Here is a 15571-nt window from a genome sequence, read left to right on the forward strand (position 1 = left end):
CATGATAACATCTAACTACTGAACAATGTGTTCTGAAAGACTGTGAAAGTACAGTAGTATACAGTGTATAGATTAGAGTGATAATACCCTGATGTTTCAATTCTATGGGAACTGCATCAAAATCTGACATTGTTAACTGTTTGAGAGAACAGAAATAGCCCAAACCCCCAGTCGAAGGCCATATTTTTAACACATTTGGCATGATCTAAGTTTAAGACAACTTAAAATATGCTTACCTTAGAAAGAGCAAGATAAGTCTGTCAACGCAAGCGATCAATAATAGTTTCGAGTTGTTTCTCTTTATATCTGGTAAAAACTAACAACATAAAACGGGCATTCGTTTGGAGTCCATCCTTTAATACCTCTTTTCCTGCTAAAAATGAGAATAATAACTTTAGTGGAAAGGATTTTTTTTGAAATTTAAATTCATTACTGTACTTCCAGATACTCAGTATGCCATTTTGTTAAAAAAATAATTGTATTAAATTCGATTCCAAGTGCAACATTATGAAATTTTATACTCGTTCCCTTATCTAGGATGTCTAAGACTAAATTTTGCCAAATAGGACACACTTTATTACAGTTCTAAAACAAATGTATCAAAGCTAATGTCAATTCTTCTCAGAATTCCATATTGCGCATCATACGAGTCTGTTTGATAAATATTTTAGAGTTCAATCTATCTTATGTGAACACATGACGAAGGAATTTCTACTGAAATTGGGGCGCTTTTGAAGATGCAAACAATCTATACATGTTGTTTCATATACAATTTCAATTTATCATATAGATAATACTAAGTTTAATACTAAGTTTTTCCTCACATTTTGTTCCGTACCGAGATTGTTGCGCAAATGTTTCCTAGTGGTTGTTTAAAAGAAATTGTTTTGCCTTTTCTGTAAAACGTAAGATTTATTTTTCGATAGATATATCGGAGTTGCGTATATATCGGCTTTGGTGTATTTATAACAACCACATGTTGGCTATTCTCGTCAAGCCTGTAAGGAGACTTTACGTGAAACAAAACAAGAGCTTTTGGAAGACAGCAACACTCGACTGTTCAAAGGCTTTTTCACTAAAAAAAAACACATAAGCGATTTCTTCTCATGAGCCGCTTGGTGAATCTTCATCTACTTAGATCAGCAGCTTTTCTCATGTTAGAATTGATAAAGTAGTTCATAATGGAAACGGACAGACATAAGAAATAGAGAACTAACACTAATGTGTTTATGGATAATCTACAGAGGATTTAAAATGAGATTCTGCAAATCACAAGACAGTAACAAGAGGGTCATGATAGCCCTATATCGCTCACCTGTTAAACTTGGCCTTGGAATCATCAAGATAACATTCTTAGTTTCATGAAGATTGGGTCATAAATGTGGCCTCTACAGTCTTAATTAGCTTTTCCTTTGATCTGAGTGCTGACCTAGTTTTTGACCCCATATGACCCAGTATCAAACTTGGCCTAGGGAATCATCAAGGTAAACATTCTGACCAAATTTCATGAAGATATGGTCACAATTGTGGCCTCAAGTGTTAACAAGCTTTTCCTTTGATTTGAACGTGTGACCTAGTTTACGACACCATGTGACCCAGGTTTTGAACTTGGCATAGGAATCAGCAAGATAAACATTCTGACCAAGTTTCATGAAGATAGGGTTATAAATGTGGCCTCTAGGCTGTTAATAAGCTTTTCCTTGGATTTGACCTGGTGACCTAGTTTTTGACCCCACATGACCCAGTTTCTAACCTGGCTTACAGATCAACAAGATAAACATTCTATGCAGGTTTGTATCAAATCAAAGCACAAATGAAACCTCTATATGGCTGAAAGGGCCAAAATAAAAAATTTTGCCCCTTTCAGGAGCAGTAACTCTAAATTTTGGCTCTTTCAAGGGTCAATCAGGGGCTGTAAATATGGAACCTATGATTGGATCTGACAGATTCATCATGGAAACCAAGATCTATTATTGTAAAAGATATGTTGCAAGTTTGTATCAAATCAAACCATAAATGAAGTCTCTATATGGCTGCAAAAGCCAAAATAGCAAATTTTGGCCCTTTAAGGGCCCATAACTCTGGAATACATGATGGGATCTGGCCAGTTTAAAAAAAGGAACTGAGATATTATGCCAATACAAGTTGTGTGCAAGTTTGATTAAAATTGATTGCAAAATATGGTCTCTATCGTGTTCTCAAGCTGAAATAGCAAATTATGGCCCTTTAAGGGGCCATAACTCTGGAACCCATGATGGGATCTGGCCAGTTTTCTAACAGAACCGAGATATTATGCCAGTACAAGTTTGATTAAAATTGATTGCAAAATGTTGTCTCTATCGTGTTTACAAGCCAAAAATAGCAAATTTTGGCCCTTTAAGGGGCCATAACTCTTGAACCCATGATGGGATCTGGCCAGTTTTCGAAAGGAACCAAGATATTATGCCAATACAAGTTGCAGTTTCAGGTTGTAAATGTGGTCTCTAGAAATGGACTTTCAACAAAGGTTTTCTGTGGTTTAATCAAGGTTCTAATCAGGTATAAATGCGGCCTCTAGAGACAGGGTGCCCAACAAAGCCTTTCTGTCATTTCATCAAACCCTTAATCATGTTTCACGAAGATCATGTATACATGTAAATGTGGCCTCTGGGGTGTTAACAAAGTTTTTCTATGATCTTAGTGGTCTAGTTTTTTGACCCCAGATAACCTAGTTTCAAACCAGACCTAAATTTCATCAAGACAGCAATCTAGCCATTTTTTGTGCAGATCAGTTAGAAAAGTTGCCTATTGGGACAGAATGTAACCAACAGTATTTATAATCTGACCTAGTGACCTACATTTTGGCCTTACCAAGGTGAACCTGTTTTGAAACTAACTAAATTTCATAAGACTAACTAAATTTCATAAGACTAGGTTTCATGTATATCTGGTAAAGACTATGGCCTATGCAATGTTAACAATATTTTCACAACTTCACTTTACCTGTACATGTTCAAGATTTGACTGAGGCAAGCATTCTGACCTCGTTTGAGATTGGCCAACAATTGTGACTTTTAGAGTATTTACAGTAAATATGTAGATGACAGACAAAAGGCAGTCACACTCACTCAACCTGAGCACCATGTGCTCACTGTTCATGAGAGTTTAAATCAAATATACAATATAAACCAAATAAGTCCTTTTTATTACTACATAACATTTTCAAATGCATATTTCTTTTCATCAATTTTTAACAGAAGAAAATATCCGCACTGTATAATAACGAAATATCAAAATCTAACTGCAGATCCTTGGTATACGAGCTGTTATTAACCCTTAATTTCCTTCACAATTAGTATGGTTAATTATAAAACACCATGATAACTTATTAAATGTAATTTTCAATCTAACAAATTCTTCTGGCGTTGTTTTTCTTCTCTCTGTTCCTTAAGCACATGATAATGCAAGTATATTTCCGGGTATTTTGTGGGAGTTTCTTTACACCTGTCAGCTGTATAGGTGTTCTTAATCAAGTCTGACTGCCCACTTAGTTTAGCAATGGCAGCTCCTATTCCAAATACTGTACCGCCCATCAAGAAAAACTTCCATGTCTGCTCTGAAATAAAAGACCAAAAGTCTTTAAGTCTTAATCTTAAAAAAAATTCCAACAACACCAAATCATAGAAAGAAAGTGTTATTTTACATGAAATCAGAACAACATAATTATAAAGCATAAACATAAAACATGGTGGCCCTGTGGTCTAGTGGTAACAGCTTGACTGTCAATCCAGGGTTCGAAATCCTGGTCCTGGCACTGGAAATTTCTGAGATGCTCTTGAGTGTCTCCCACCTAACTAAGAGGCCAATACTGGTTCTTCCCAGGAAATGCGTCTTCGCGTGCATCGGTGCTATACACCTGGCATGTTAAAGAAGAAGACCGTCTATTTGCAAAGAACTAGGCTAAGCTAGCTGGACAGGCCTGTATTTAAAAGGATTTCTCTCTCTCTCTCTGTTCTGGGATGGTTTGTATCGCTCTGTCCGTCTGATCAGATCTCTCTGTTTCTGTACTAGTAGAGGATAAATTTGGCACCCTGAGTGGCTGCCTTTGCGCTATGTAAAGTGCCTTTGAACGTGTTTATCATGAAAAGGGTGCTGTATAAATCTGGTATAGTAATATAAATCTGGTATAATAATGTTTATTACTCTATAAAACAACTGTCAGTTTACAGATATACACTGTACTATGCATTGAATTCCGGAAGTTCATCGCCTTTTAAAACTCATCATTTTCAAGAACTGTTACATATCTTCATTTTAATGCATTTACAATAATAGTGCTAAAATTTCACATAGCTAAAGGGAACATAGTTTTCAGCAATTGTTTCTTTTTATTTCCATACAAATGGCATTCAAGTGTAAAGGGGGGACAACTTTTTGAGAATAACTTAAGTATCCAGTCATACAGGACAGTACGGTAGAACATGTATGGACAGGTAGATTCTTGGTAAAGAAATTGTTTATCAAATATTTCTATGTTTTGATAATAATTATACTCCTTAACCATAAGACCTTCTCATGTTGTTTACTGTGGATTTGGCAGTATCTTTGGAGGTTTTACTTTTCTCAGTAGTGTACCTCCACTAATGAAGAGAAGCATTAATATTTATAACAGCAATATGTCCAAAAACATGAATAATAATGAATAGAAAACAAATTCACACTGATTAATCAGTAATAAGATATGCAATTTCAATTCTAGAAAAATAAGTTGAAAAGTTACAACTATTTGATTTTGAGCAAACAAATCATTCTTAGTAAATGGCAATTTTAAACACAAGCCTATATATTGTCAAGTGTCAAAATAATGTCTAATAAGAAATCATTTTACCTGCACACTGACAGTTAAGAGTAACAATTTTGATAGTTTTATCTTATTTTGGGGGCATTAATCGAACGTAAAAACGTGTCAACAAAAAGGTTTAAGGGTCATTAAAAATGTCCATGACATGATCGTAAACGAAACATGTTATCATGGATGCATTTCGACTTTCCATAGATGCCTCAAAAAAGCTAAATCTAGCAAAGTTGCCACACTTAACTGCCAGTGTGAAGGTAAAATGATTAATCAGAAATCACTTTCCAACCTACAGTACAGTAGAAATGATGAAACACTAAAGTGGCATTAAACACTTTTATCTTAGATACCGGTATTATATTCTTTTTCTACAATAATGTTTTTATGAAAATCTAATACTTACTGAAAAGTACAGAGTATGGAAGAACTCCAGCATATGCCGCAGCAAAATGGTTGATCCAGTCATCCTTGTTACCTCTTAGACGACAAACCTGCTGCGCAGTTGCAACATACATACATCCAGAAAATGCTGTAACATAAATGTAGAAGAAAAATGTTCGAAAATTGATCAAAATCGTAGCTAGATGTGGTAAGTAAACATACTAACCTTCCTTGAGCTCTATAGTCTGTACCAGTATTAACTTCTCACTTTTATCAATTAAACCCTACAGGTCAGACTAAAATTAATGCCCTCCCATGCTGTAGGCAAAAATGGGGCATAATTTTGAAAATTTTCAACCAGTCAAATTAAAAATTTCAATAGCTTTATTTTGTTAGTTATCCAAACTGATCAATGACAGTATAATTTCATTTTTCTTTTCCAAAGTTATGACAAGCATAGTAAACTGACATTTGAAATCAATGCAGTTAAATCTAAAAACTAAATAATAATCAATGAATATCCTCTTAATTTTTGGTGCTAAAACGGTGCCCATTTCTTTTTTTCTTTTTTTTAGTAGAACTGGTGAATAGTTTTTGAACAACTTGTAATCATACTACAGTTTGTGTCAACTTTGTGAAAAGCCAAACCTATTTTCTACTCCTATGACAGCAAATAAAGAATTCACCCTGAAATTGTTGCTCTCCAATCTGTTACTGCAAATCATCACAAATCACCTTTTGGTTTGAGTGGCATCCCTTGATGTGATACTATATTTCCAATTATTAAAGTTTGCTAAATTCAATCAAGTTTGTGAGAAAAAGACAACAGACAGACAACTGACACCATACCATCCAAATTAGTCATCATCCTGGTCCAACAGTCTCATGTAAGCTAAACATTTTGATGCCATAACTCAGTGTAGCCACCATTACTAATAGCTCATCCTGAGTCTTTTGCTCAGGAAGGCTGAAAATTTGTAAATTTACATACCTCCTACCATAAAACCTTTAGATGTTGTTAGAAGTGCCCACATTTTTCTTGTATAAAGAATCTGTTCAAATGTTGTGTATGGTGTTAACAGAATATTGGCACATGAACCAGCTAGTCCTGCAACAAAAAAACCTGAATAAAATACAGAGATAAAAAACATTAGGTAACAATACTCTAAGACAACGGCTATTTTACAACAGATGTCAAAACAAGGCTCCGCAATAAATAGGAGCACTTGGACAGACACTGACTAAATTTCAGTTCTCCACTGAAAGATACCTAGAGACCTTACCGTCTAGTTTTAATAAGAGAAAAAATCATTAAAGTTTAATATACCTATAAATGATAAACAGCTCTTTATTATATAAATGACTGTTAAATATTCAATGAGATGGTATGCTGTTTCTGATTTTTCAATGTTTTTCATTTTAAAAAATTATTCAGTTATCCCGACTCTGATTAAAGCAAATATTCCCTAAATTTACAATGTAAATAGTAAACAATGGTCAGCTGGAAACATTGTTTACCCTCTAATACATCAGAGTCACCTGTTGAGATGACCCTGCTGGCTTTATTTTTATAACATGAAACATTCATTTTAATACATGAGCCGTGCCATGAGAAAACCAACATAGTGGCTTTGCGACCAGCATGGATCCAGACCAGCCTGCGCATCCGCGCAGTCTGGTCAGGATCCATGCTGTTCGCTAACAGTTTCTTCAATTGCAATAGGCTTTAAAACCGAACAGCATGGATCCTGACCAGACTGCGCAGATGCGCAGGCTGGTCTGGATCCATGCTGGTCGCAAAGCCACTATATTGGTTTTCTCATGGCACGGCTCACATGTAAATAAATACATTGATGATAGTAAGCTACCTTCTACAGTAGCACTTGTCTGCAACACTTCAAACTTGCACTAAAACTAATATAATGAGAGCGCCTGATATATCTAAATGGTCCTGTGGTCTAGCGGAAACACGCTTGACTGTCAATCCAGAGGTCCTGGGTTCCAATCCCATTCCAGGCACTGGGAGTTTCTGAGATGCTACAGTACTGGTTATTCCCAGGAAAATCTTTGCATGTACTGGTGCAAATACACCTGGCATGTTAAAAAACTACTGTCTATTCGCAAAGAGCTAGGCTAAGTTAGCCAGACAGGCCTGTATCTAAAAGGACTTCTCTCTGTTCCGGGGGGCTTTCTCTAACTATGTCCCTCTAATCAGATTGCTCCTAGTCTGTTCTAGCACACGGGACCCCAGGACCATCTCCTCTAATTACGCCCACAATATTGAACAGTTAATTGGAACATGTTAACTAAGTATCAGGTAGAAAATAATCAGTGATTGTACCAGAGTTAGTCTCCGATAAATTATGACCACACCCGTGACCTTGTGACCTTGTAATTTACTTGCAAAAGATCATATGTGTCCACTGCCCAGAGGAGTATATTTGCGACAATGCCAATGTTAACCATTTGTCAACAGTTCATATAAAATGTTTAATGACTTTCGAGTGTTCCTGTTAGTTAGACTTTTTAATGTTTGAATAATATTTAGTGTTCTATAGCCTATGATTGTTTTTAAGTACACAATGATTATTTCTTGGATGATGTCCGATTCATTTTTACACAGTTTTTGATGCATATGGCATGAAATATTGTGGTAAAGACCAGAAATACTTCACTGTGTTGCAGGGTTTCAGAAAACTGCAAATTTATTGGTAGCCCATTGGGCTACCAAAATTTTAATCTGGTAGCCCTAACATTTGGCAATGGCCATTTCGGTTTATTTACTATGTGCTTCTATACTACAGTGGATGGAATGATTAAATTATTAGAGGTTTCATAATTTTAGCCATACGCACATTGTTACATTGTTATAAATTTTGTTCTCTTAAATAGCGATTTTCATTACTCCTTTTAAAAAATAAAACTTCATGTATTTAAACTGAGAAATATTATCAGGAGTACTCCTGATAGCTATTGCAACATGGCAATATAAAAGAAATGCAAATCAATTTTTATAAACTTGCAAATTCGATCCTTAGAGCTGTATGAATTGTAATTTATCTCAAAATTATTTAAAGTTGACTTAATTATTCTGTCTGATTCTAAACATCTGTGTAGTTCAATAAACGGACTATAACTGCGTATATAACATCTCTCAGTTTCTTGGCACTGTGTATTCACTTAATATCCGAATTTATGTCTGTCCAAAATTCTGTACACTTTCTGATATTTTGCTAAATCATGGTCGCTTATGCAAATATTTAAATTGAAAAGCATAAACAATCAGTGTAAGCACTAAACTGAAATATCTGTTCTTTCTGATCGCTCGGTAAATATTGAGGTCAGCGAAACCGAAAGTACACTTTGGCAGGTGGCGCTAAAATGACGTAATTTTAAGACTGGTTTGCATATTGTTTTGAACAAAACCGATCAGCGACTTCAATGTTATTGGATCAGTCTAAAATCATTTGTGCACGTTTTTGTAAACATCTGCCTGAGGGTACGATGAAACGGTTAATTGTTTGCCGATCGTGACAGTAGGTGATAAGATAATTAAGCCTCGGGCGTGTATCTCTTGATAAACAAGGGGATTATAGACAACTGTCAAAATCGTATTTGAAGACTCCACTAAATTATTGATTTCCGGGCTACTCGATACAGAGTTTCAAGGTAGCCCGGCGGGCACACTCTGAAAAAATTAGTAGCCCGACAGAATTTTCTGGTAGCCCCCGGGCTCCAAACATAGGATTTCTGAAACCCTGCTGTGTTGCTTTTTGTTTAATATCGTTAAGTCGAATATCAAGTGCCATGACAATACAGGTGAACGGTATAACAATATGTTAAAAAATTTAGTCTGATGGATGAAAAAGTAATCAGCATGAATTTCCATGCACAATCATTGTTGTGCAAATAACATAAGTATTCAGCATGACTGTCGCACAAATAACGAAAATAAGTGGCACAACACTCATGAGGTCAAGGAAATCTAATGCCGTAACAGTCCTGCTGAATAGGAAAGATCGCCATGACGTCACGCATTAACATCTGTTTATCTGGTCATGCTGGTGGTGGGCAAAAACAATGTTTTTACATCGTCTGTGTATGGGATCAGAATTTTTAATAACTTTTTCGCTCATTTATGGATTTTCAAAATTTAAAAAGTTTTGGATGCCTACAATTTTCATATTTTCTTATTCAAATATCTTTTTTAAATCGATTTATAACCATTTTAAGTTTTAGTAGCGGCATAGTCATGATAGTGATGTTAAAAACTTTTAGAAAACACTGTAAGTTAAGCATTCATAATTAATCCATTTTATTTCGAAATGATAATTAAAAGTAATTAAATTGCTGGTTTTGTAACCTTTCCAATTTAATGATAAAAAAATATTGATAGAATTTGTATTTTAAAAAAGAATAGGCCGTTAGAAAAACATTACTGTTTACAAAAAACATGGACGTTTGGCGTCTGCCCACCCGATCACAGTCTTATCAGTTCTAAAAATAGAAAATACAACAGATTTGTATACAAACACCATCTCTGCTATTCTCGATATCGACATTATGGATAAAATCCCGTGTTCCGGTATAAACCACTAATAAACACCCGTTCCCGTTTTCACGGTGAGGGGGGTATTGGCCATTACGCTACATGGCGGTAGTGTTTAGATTATCCTTTTTTAAAGTTTTAAACAAAGAAAATGAATAAAAAAAGTATTGCAGATTATCATTAAACATTGTTGTAATTAAGATATAACAAAAATTAGTGATGTTCCGATTGTCGCCGATGTTCGATTAATCATCGCCAAAGTTTCAAAGTCGGCGACATCGATTCTGACCAAAAAGAATCGATTCTAGTCGATGATTTTGTTAAAAAATTAAAATCCCGCTTTCAGGACTTTTTCAGATATTCTCGCTGTTTAGCTTAAATACTTTTGCTTTTTTATAATCTTTGGGTTAGTATTTCAAAATATTTGCTCTTTAAATTGGAGAACGCTGTCAGACCAGCTGTCATGATCGTAACAATAATAAAAATTTGTTGCCCTGGCAGTAAAAAATCAGACGCCCTTAAATATTTTGGGTTCTGCATGAAGCCTGAATGCCGGGTGTTGGCTCCTTTTAAGGAAAACCTTGATACTACTAGAGTTGTTTGCAAAATATGCTTTAAAGCGTACATCAACGAAGGTACCCCACCCACTTTTTTCTCATTGGAAATAATTTTCAGATTTTATTTGTCAAGCTTTTATTATTCATTCAATACAAAATAGTGGATTTACTTAAAAAAAGATGATAAACTAATTCCAGACCTGCCAGCAATGTCACCAGCATATATTCCATGTCAAATTTGGCTGTGCATCTAGCATGACTTGAATCCCAGGCCTTGAGTCATAGATAAAAGATGAATTCTAGTTACTTTTGCATTTGGTCCAATAGTTCCTCCCAGATCGCAGTTCGGACTTATTTGTTCTCAACCTTTGAACAGCCGGTTAAGCTGTCGGTTGGTTAACTTTTAAGGCTATATGTCGACATTTTAGAAGAAGTTGAAAAACAAATCTTTGAGTTAAGGACTGCCTTTATAGTGAAATAAAAAAATCAATCAAGACAAATATTTTGAATCAAGATCTAACCAGCAGATAGGTTAACAGCCGGTTAAAGATTCGAACAACTGGGTCATAATTGCCCAGCAGTTGCTAAAGGCTGTACCGTACAGCAGCTGTGTCATAGAATTCTTCATAAAAAGTAATAAAAGTAGTCATAAAATAATCTTAAGGTCTTGAGAAAAGTTTGCTGTTACTACCATATTGCCACATTACCAAAGATCTTTCGGTTCCGATTCTTTCGATTAATCGAATCGGAGAGAGATCAGAATCGGACCGATTAATCGATTCTGCTTCAGCTGTCCGATTCTCATCACTAGCAAAACTATCCTCAAAGTTTACTTTATTTTTGAAATTTTATCTTTTACATCTACATCAACATCTACATCAGTACAATCAACAATCGATTTCCGATTATGACTGGTCGGCTTTTATTCTACACTGCCGCTTCCGTGGCTCGATACCGAAGGTGTGAAATTATTTGCATTTTTCAAGATAAACAGATTATTTTTGCAAAAAAAATGTTGCCACAGTCGTAGAATAGTATTTCCATTGTGAGAAAGTAAGATCTTTCATAAATTCTTATCTTCTGGCAAAAATAATCGCTCATTTTGTACACAGTCTTTATATCGGTTAATCTCGCTGACCCCCCTGACCCTATGTATGGAAATACCGGAAAACGGGATTTATCAATAATGTTGATATGGTCAATAGTCTTAAAATTGATTTTTATTCAGGACTCACAATATTCACGATATCGACATTATGGATAAAATCCCGTTTTCCGGTATAAACCACTAATAAACGCCCGTTCCCGTTTTCATGGTGAGGGGGGTATCGGCCATTACGCTACATGGCGGTAGTGTTTAGATTATCCTTTTTTAAAGTTTTAAACAAAGAAAATGAATAAAAAAAAGTATTGCAGATTATCATTAAACATTGTTGTAATTAAGATATAGCAAAAATATCCTCAAAGTTTAGTTTATTTTTGAAATTTTATCTTTTATTCTACACTGCCGCTTCCGTGGCTCGATACCGAAGGTGTGAAATTTTTTGCATTGTTCAAGATAAACAGATTATTTTTGCAAAAAACAATGTTGCCGAAGTCGTAGAATAGTATTTCCATTGTGAGAAAGTAAGATCTTTCATAAATTCTTATCTTCTGGCAAAAATAATCGCTCACAGTGTACACGGTCTTTATATCGGTTAATCTCGCCGACCCCCCTGACCCTATGTACGGAAATACCGGAAAACTGGATTTATCAATAATGTCGATATGGTCAATACAATTTCTTAAAAAAAAATGCAAGTGACAGTCATTTAAAATGGGTCCTGCTGCATGCTGCAGGCATTGGAAGTGTCTCAATATCATACAGAATAAAGAACAGCAGCTTTTTTTGTGGTATCATATGCCTAAAACCTATCCGAATACTGTAGCACCAGTTTAACAACAAACATGACCTTCAGAATCTCACCTATTTTGGCACCGATTCCAAAGCCGACAATCATTTTTTTTGATTGATTTATGTTGTCTGGCATAGCAAATAACAAATTGAAACTGCTATGTTTCTTTTCCCAGTCCTTGGGCACGACAGACGTCATTTTTGTATGTCTTGTATGCCGACGTCCAGAGAAATTTTTGTGCAGCGATTACCTCCCCTACCACTGCAGCTTAAGGGGAGATTACTGCGTAGGGCCAGACTAGGATAATTTCTGTAACGTACCGTGATACTTACGGACAATAACTACAGGCTGTACAGTAGTAAATAAATTTGCTACAAGTTCTATATAAAATTAACTACAATGTATCTTCTGAGAGCTGTAACGCATAGCCAGGCCCATTTCAAAGAAGATTACTAAAAGATATGTAAGGCCTTATGATATTGTATGACCTATAAACCACAAGAAACCACCAAGAAAAGTAGGATCTCCTAGAAGAGATTTTTTGTCTGACAGGTCAACACTATGGAAATCTTTCAAACTGACAGCTAAAATGTGGGTATGAACACATGAGTAATAAGGTTTGTTTACATTTCTATAAATGCAAAAAATCTCCTCGAAAATGCTACTAAAATGTCAAGTTTAGGCCCACAATGAAACAAAAACACGAACTGGCTTACATAAAACATGAAAATGCCACTTTAACTGGGAAAAAAATGAGGATTTTTTTCTTTCCGCCATTATCCGACTAGCCTGGAAGTGCTGCTTGATTACCTATTTAGTACTATTATGACTATATTAAGGTTGAACAGCATTAATTCAAGATAATATCAAATGAAGAAACCAACTGCTTGATAACATTATTTTGACATGTTCTAGAATATCAGATTTTCAGGTTCATATATTCCCATCAATGATTATTCCGTTTTTTGAAGGCCAGGTGTAAATTATATATACAAATTAAACCTTTCAGGATGGCTTCATATTTTATGATCTGATATTTCTTAGTTGCCACATTACTCTGACAGGACAGTGACAGTCAAAGTTATCACACTGTCTTCAAACATCATATAATTTGGACTACCATACACGTGACTCTTATCCAAAGTTAATAATACAAGTTGGAGGGTCAATCAGATTCAAACTCATGACCCCTGATTTCATAGTATGACAGTGTTACCACTCTCTCAATAGCTCAGTGGTAGTGTCTGCTTTGTGTGCGGAGGTCTGGGGTTCAATTACCGGCTGGTCATATCAAAGATGTGAAAAATCAGGTATGGGTATAGCTCCCTTGCTTGGCACTCAGCATTTAAAAGGGTTATACCAAGAGGTAAAATAAGCACAGGTAAGTACATGTATCTGTCACTGAATACCTACTTTGTAGTACAAGAGCTTTAATTGTAGCTTGTATTGTATGTTGATTATATGCGGGATTACTTTTCCTTTCACTTGTCCTAGTAAAATGAGTGTTAGCTTTGTTTTTCACAAGAAAGTTATATGTTTCATGAACTACAACTCTCTAAATTGACTGCTTATCTCTTTTGTTTTAATGTTATTCATGGTGTTAGAATTCTGCTTTGAACAAGAGAGTAAATGAAAAAGTTAAATAATAGGAGGTAACTTAAAAAGTTAGCAAGGCCGAGTCATGGTTCTTGTACACTGCACTTCCCTTCAATATCCTGTCTGTGAAATTTGAATAAATTTCCTTCAGTACTTGAAGATTTATGCCTCAATCAACTGTTAATAGAAAATAAAGCCGAGTACGATTTTTTAGCGTGGACTGTTTTAACAGATCATTTTAGTAGTTCTGGAGTTATGCTTTGAATGGAAGTTTTATGAGAAAATCAACCAAGGGAGATAATTAAGAGTAAGCCAGGTAGAGTTATATTTTCTGTACAATATACTTCCTTAAATTATCCTCTGTCATTTTTCGAGTTCTAACAATATCCCATTAATAGTGTTGGAGTTAGGTCAAGACAAAAGTGTTATTAGTAATTAAACAAGGGAGAGAAGTAAAAAAAAATAAGCAAGATGTGTTATTTTTCATGAACATTGTATTTCCTCTCAATAATCTCTGTCATTAACAAAATCTTTTCAAAAGGACTAGAGTTTTACTCAAGACAAAAGTGTTGTGAACTAATATCACAAAAACATGGAGATCGTTCAAATAGAAAGCAAGATGGAGTTACAGTTTTTATGCACTTGCTCTCAATGGTCTTTAGTCAGTCTGCGAAACACTTTAATAAAGATCATTTCAGTAGTTTTGGACTTTAGGTACATACTAGTGTTATGACCAAATCGACAACAGCTCACCGCCCTCTCCACTCCTTCTGTGGGGCAATTTACGCCCGAAGGGTCATATCTGAAGACGGAAGCAAAATTAAAGAAAAAGCAAAATTAAGTTTTTTTTTTGGTGGGCAGTGTTTATGGGGAGGAGGGGGTTGGAGAGTGGGGAGCAGGGTGTGTGCTTGGTGGTGGTGACAGGATACTAAAGGGCAAGAAGCTAAATGAAATTAAACAAGGACTTTAAAAGAATGCAAAGGATCAAGCACTTTATGAGAAGAAAAGTTTAAAGTATTCAGATTTTTAGCTCATCTGATCCAAGGGTTCAGGGTAAGCTATAAACAGATGGTCTGGTGTCTGTTGTCAACAATTTACTCAAACATTTTCTCTGAAACTACCCGTCAGAATCTATTCAAACTTGCTCTGTAGCATCCTGGCAAGGTCCGATCTTTATCTAAATGTGGGCACTTGGACTCTTTTAGGGGATGCTAGAGCTGAAAACAGAAACAAACATTTACAACTTCTTCTCATGAACCACTTGATAAATCTTTATCAGACTTAGTCTGTAGCCTCTTTCAAATTAATTCAAATGGGGCAGGGCTATAGGTCCCTTTTAGAGGTCACTAGAGCTATTAAAAGAAAAACCTTTAAACGGCTTCTTCTCATGAGCTGCTTGATGGATTTTCATAGAACTTTTCATTTTAAGGTTCCCTAAATTTGTAGATAATTCTGTAATTCTGTAGAAATATTGAAGTCTTCTCTCAATTTTGTTCAGATGAGGGAACATGGCCCCTTTTACTGGCTGCTAGAGTTATTAATAGAAAAACCTTCACATTTAAATGCTTGATGGATCTTCATCTTCATCAGTCTTGGTCTGTTGCAGCATTGTGTGCTCCTTTTTCATTTTTTATTTCAAATGGGCACTTGGCCCCTTTTAGGAGTGGCTAGAGTTATAAATAGAAAAACATGTCAACAACTTCTTATGAACAGCTTGATGGAGCCTCAACAAATTTGGTCTGTTTCATCATTGTAAGGT

The 15571-nt window shown here is 35.4% G+C and overlaps 1 protein-coding gene across 1 annotated transcript; it reads right to left on the reverse strand.

Moving 5' to 3' along the window:
* Positions 1–3163: 3163 nt before the first annotated feature.
* On the reverse strand, positions 3164–12495 carry LOC123524683 (uncharacterized). The gene is made up of 4 exons (XM_045303043.2): positions 12288–12495; positions 6207–6323; positions 5238–5363; positions 3164–3595 (listed from the first exon to the last, which is right to left on the reverse strand). Exons 1-4 carry the CDS (start codon positions 12412–12414, stop codon positions 3381–3383), a joined length of 585 nt encoding a protein of 194 aa, XP_045158978.2. The 5' UTR covers positions 12415–12495; the 3' UTR covers positions 3164–3380.
* Positions 12496–15571: the final 3076 nt, after the last annotated feature.

Source organism: Mercenaria mercenaria, chromosome 3, assembly GCF_021730395.1.
Source record: "Mercenaria mercenaria strain notata chromosome 3, MADL_Memer_1, whole genome shotgun sequence".
NCBI lineage: Eukaryota > Metazoa > Mollusca > Bivalvia > Venerida > Veneridae > Mercenaria > Mercenaria mercenaria.

What these genes read in the sequence shown, in the direction of transcription:
- LOC123524683 (XM_045303043.2), bottom strand. Translation starts at nt 12,414, where the DNA reads ATGACGTCTGTCGTGCCCAAGGACTGGGAAAAGAAACATAGCAGTTTC. An exon ending in TGGAATCGGTGCCAAAATAG is followed by an intron (nt 6,324 to 12,287) that starts GTGAGATTCTGA and finishes TTTTTGTTGCAG; the next exon opens with GACTAGCTGGTTCATGTGCC. An exon ending in TAAAGGTTTTATGGTAGGAG is followed by an intron (nt 5,364 to 6,206) that starts GTATGTAAATTT and finishes TTTATGTTACAG; the next exon opens with CATTTTCTGGATGTATGTAT.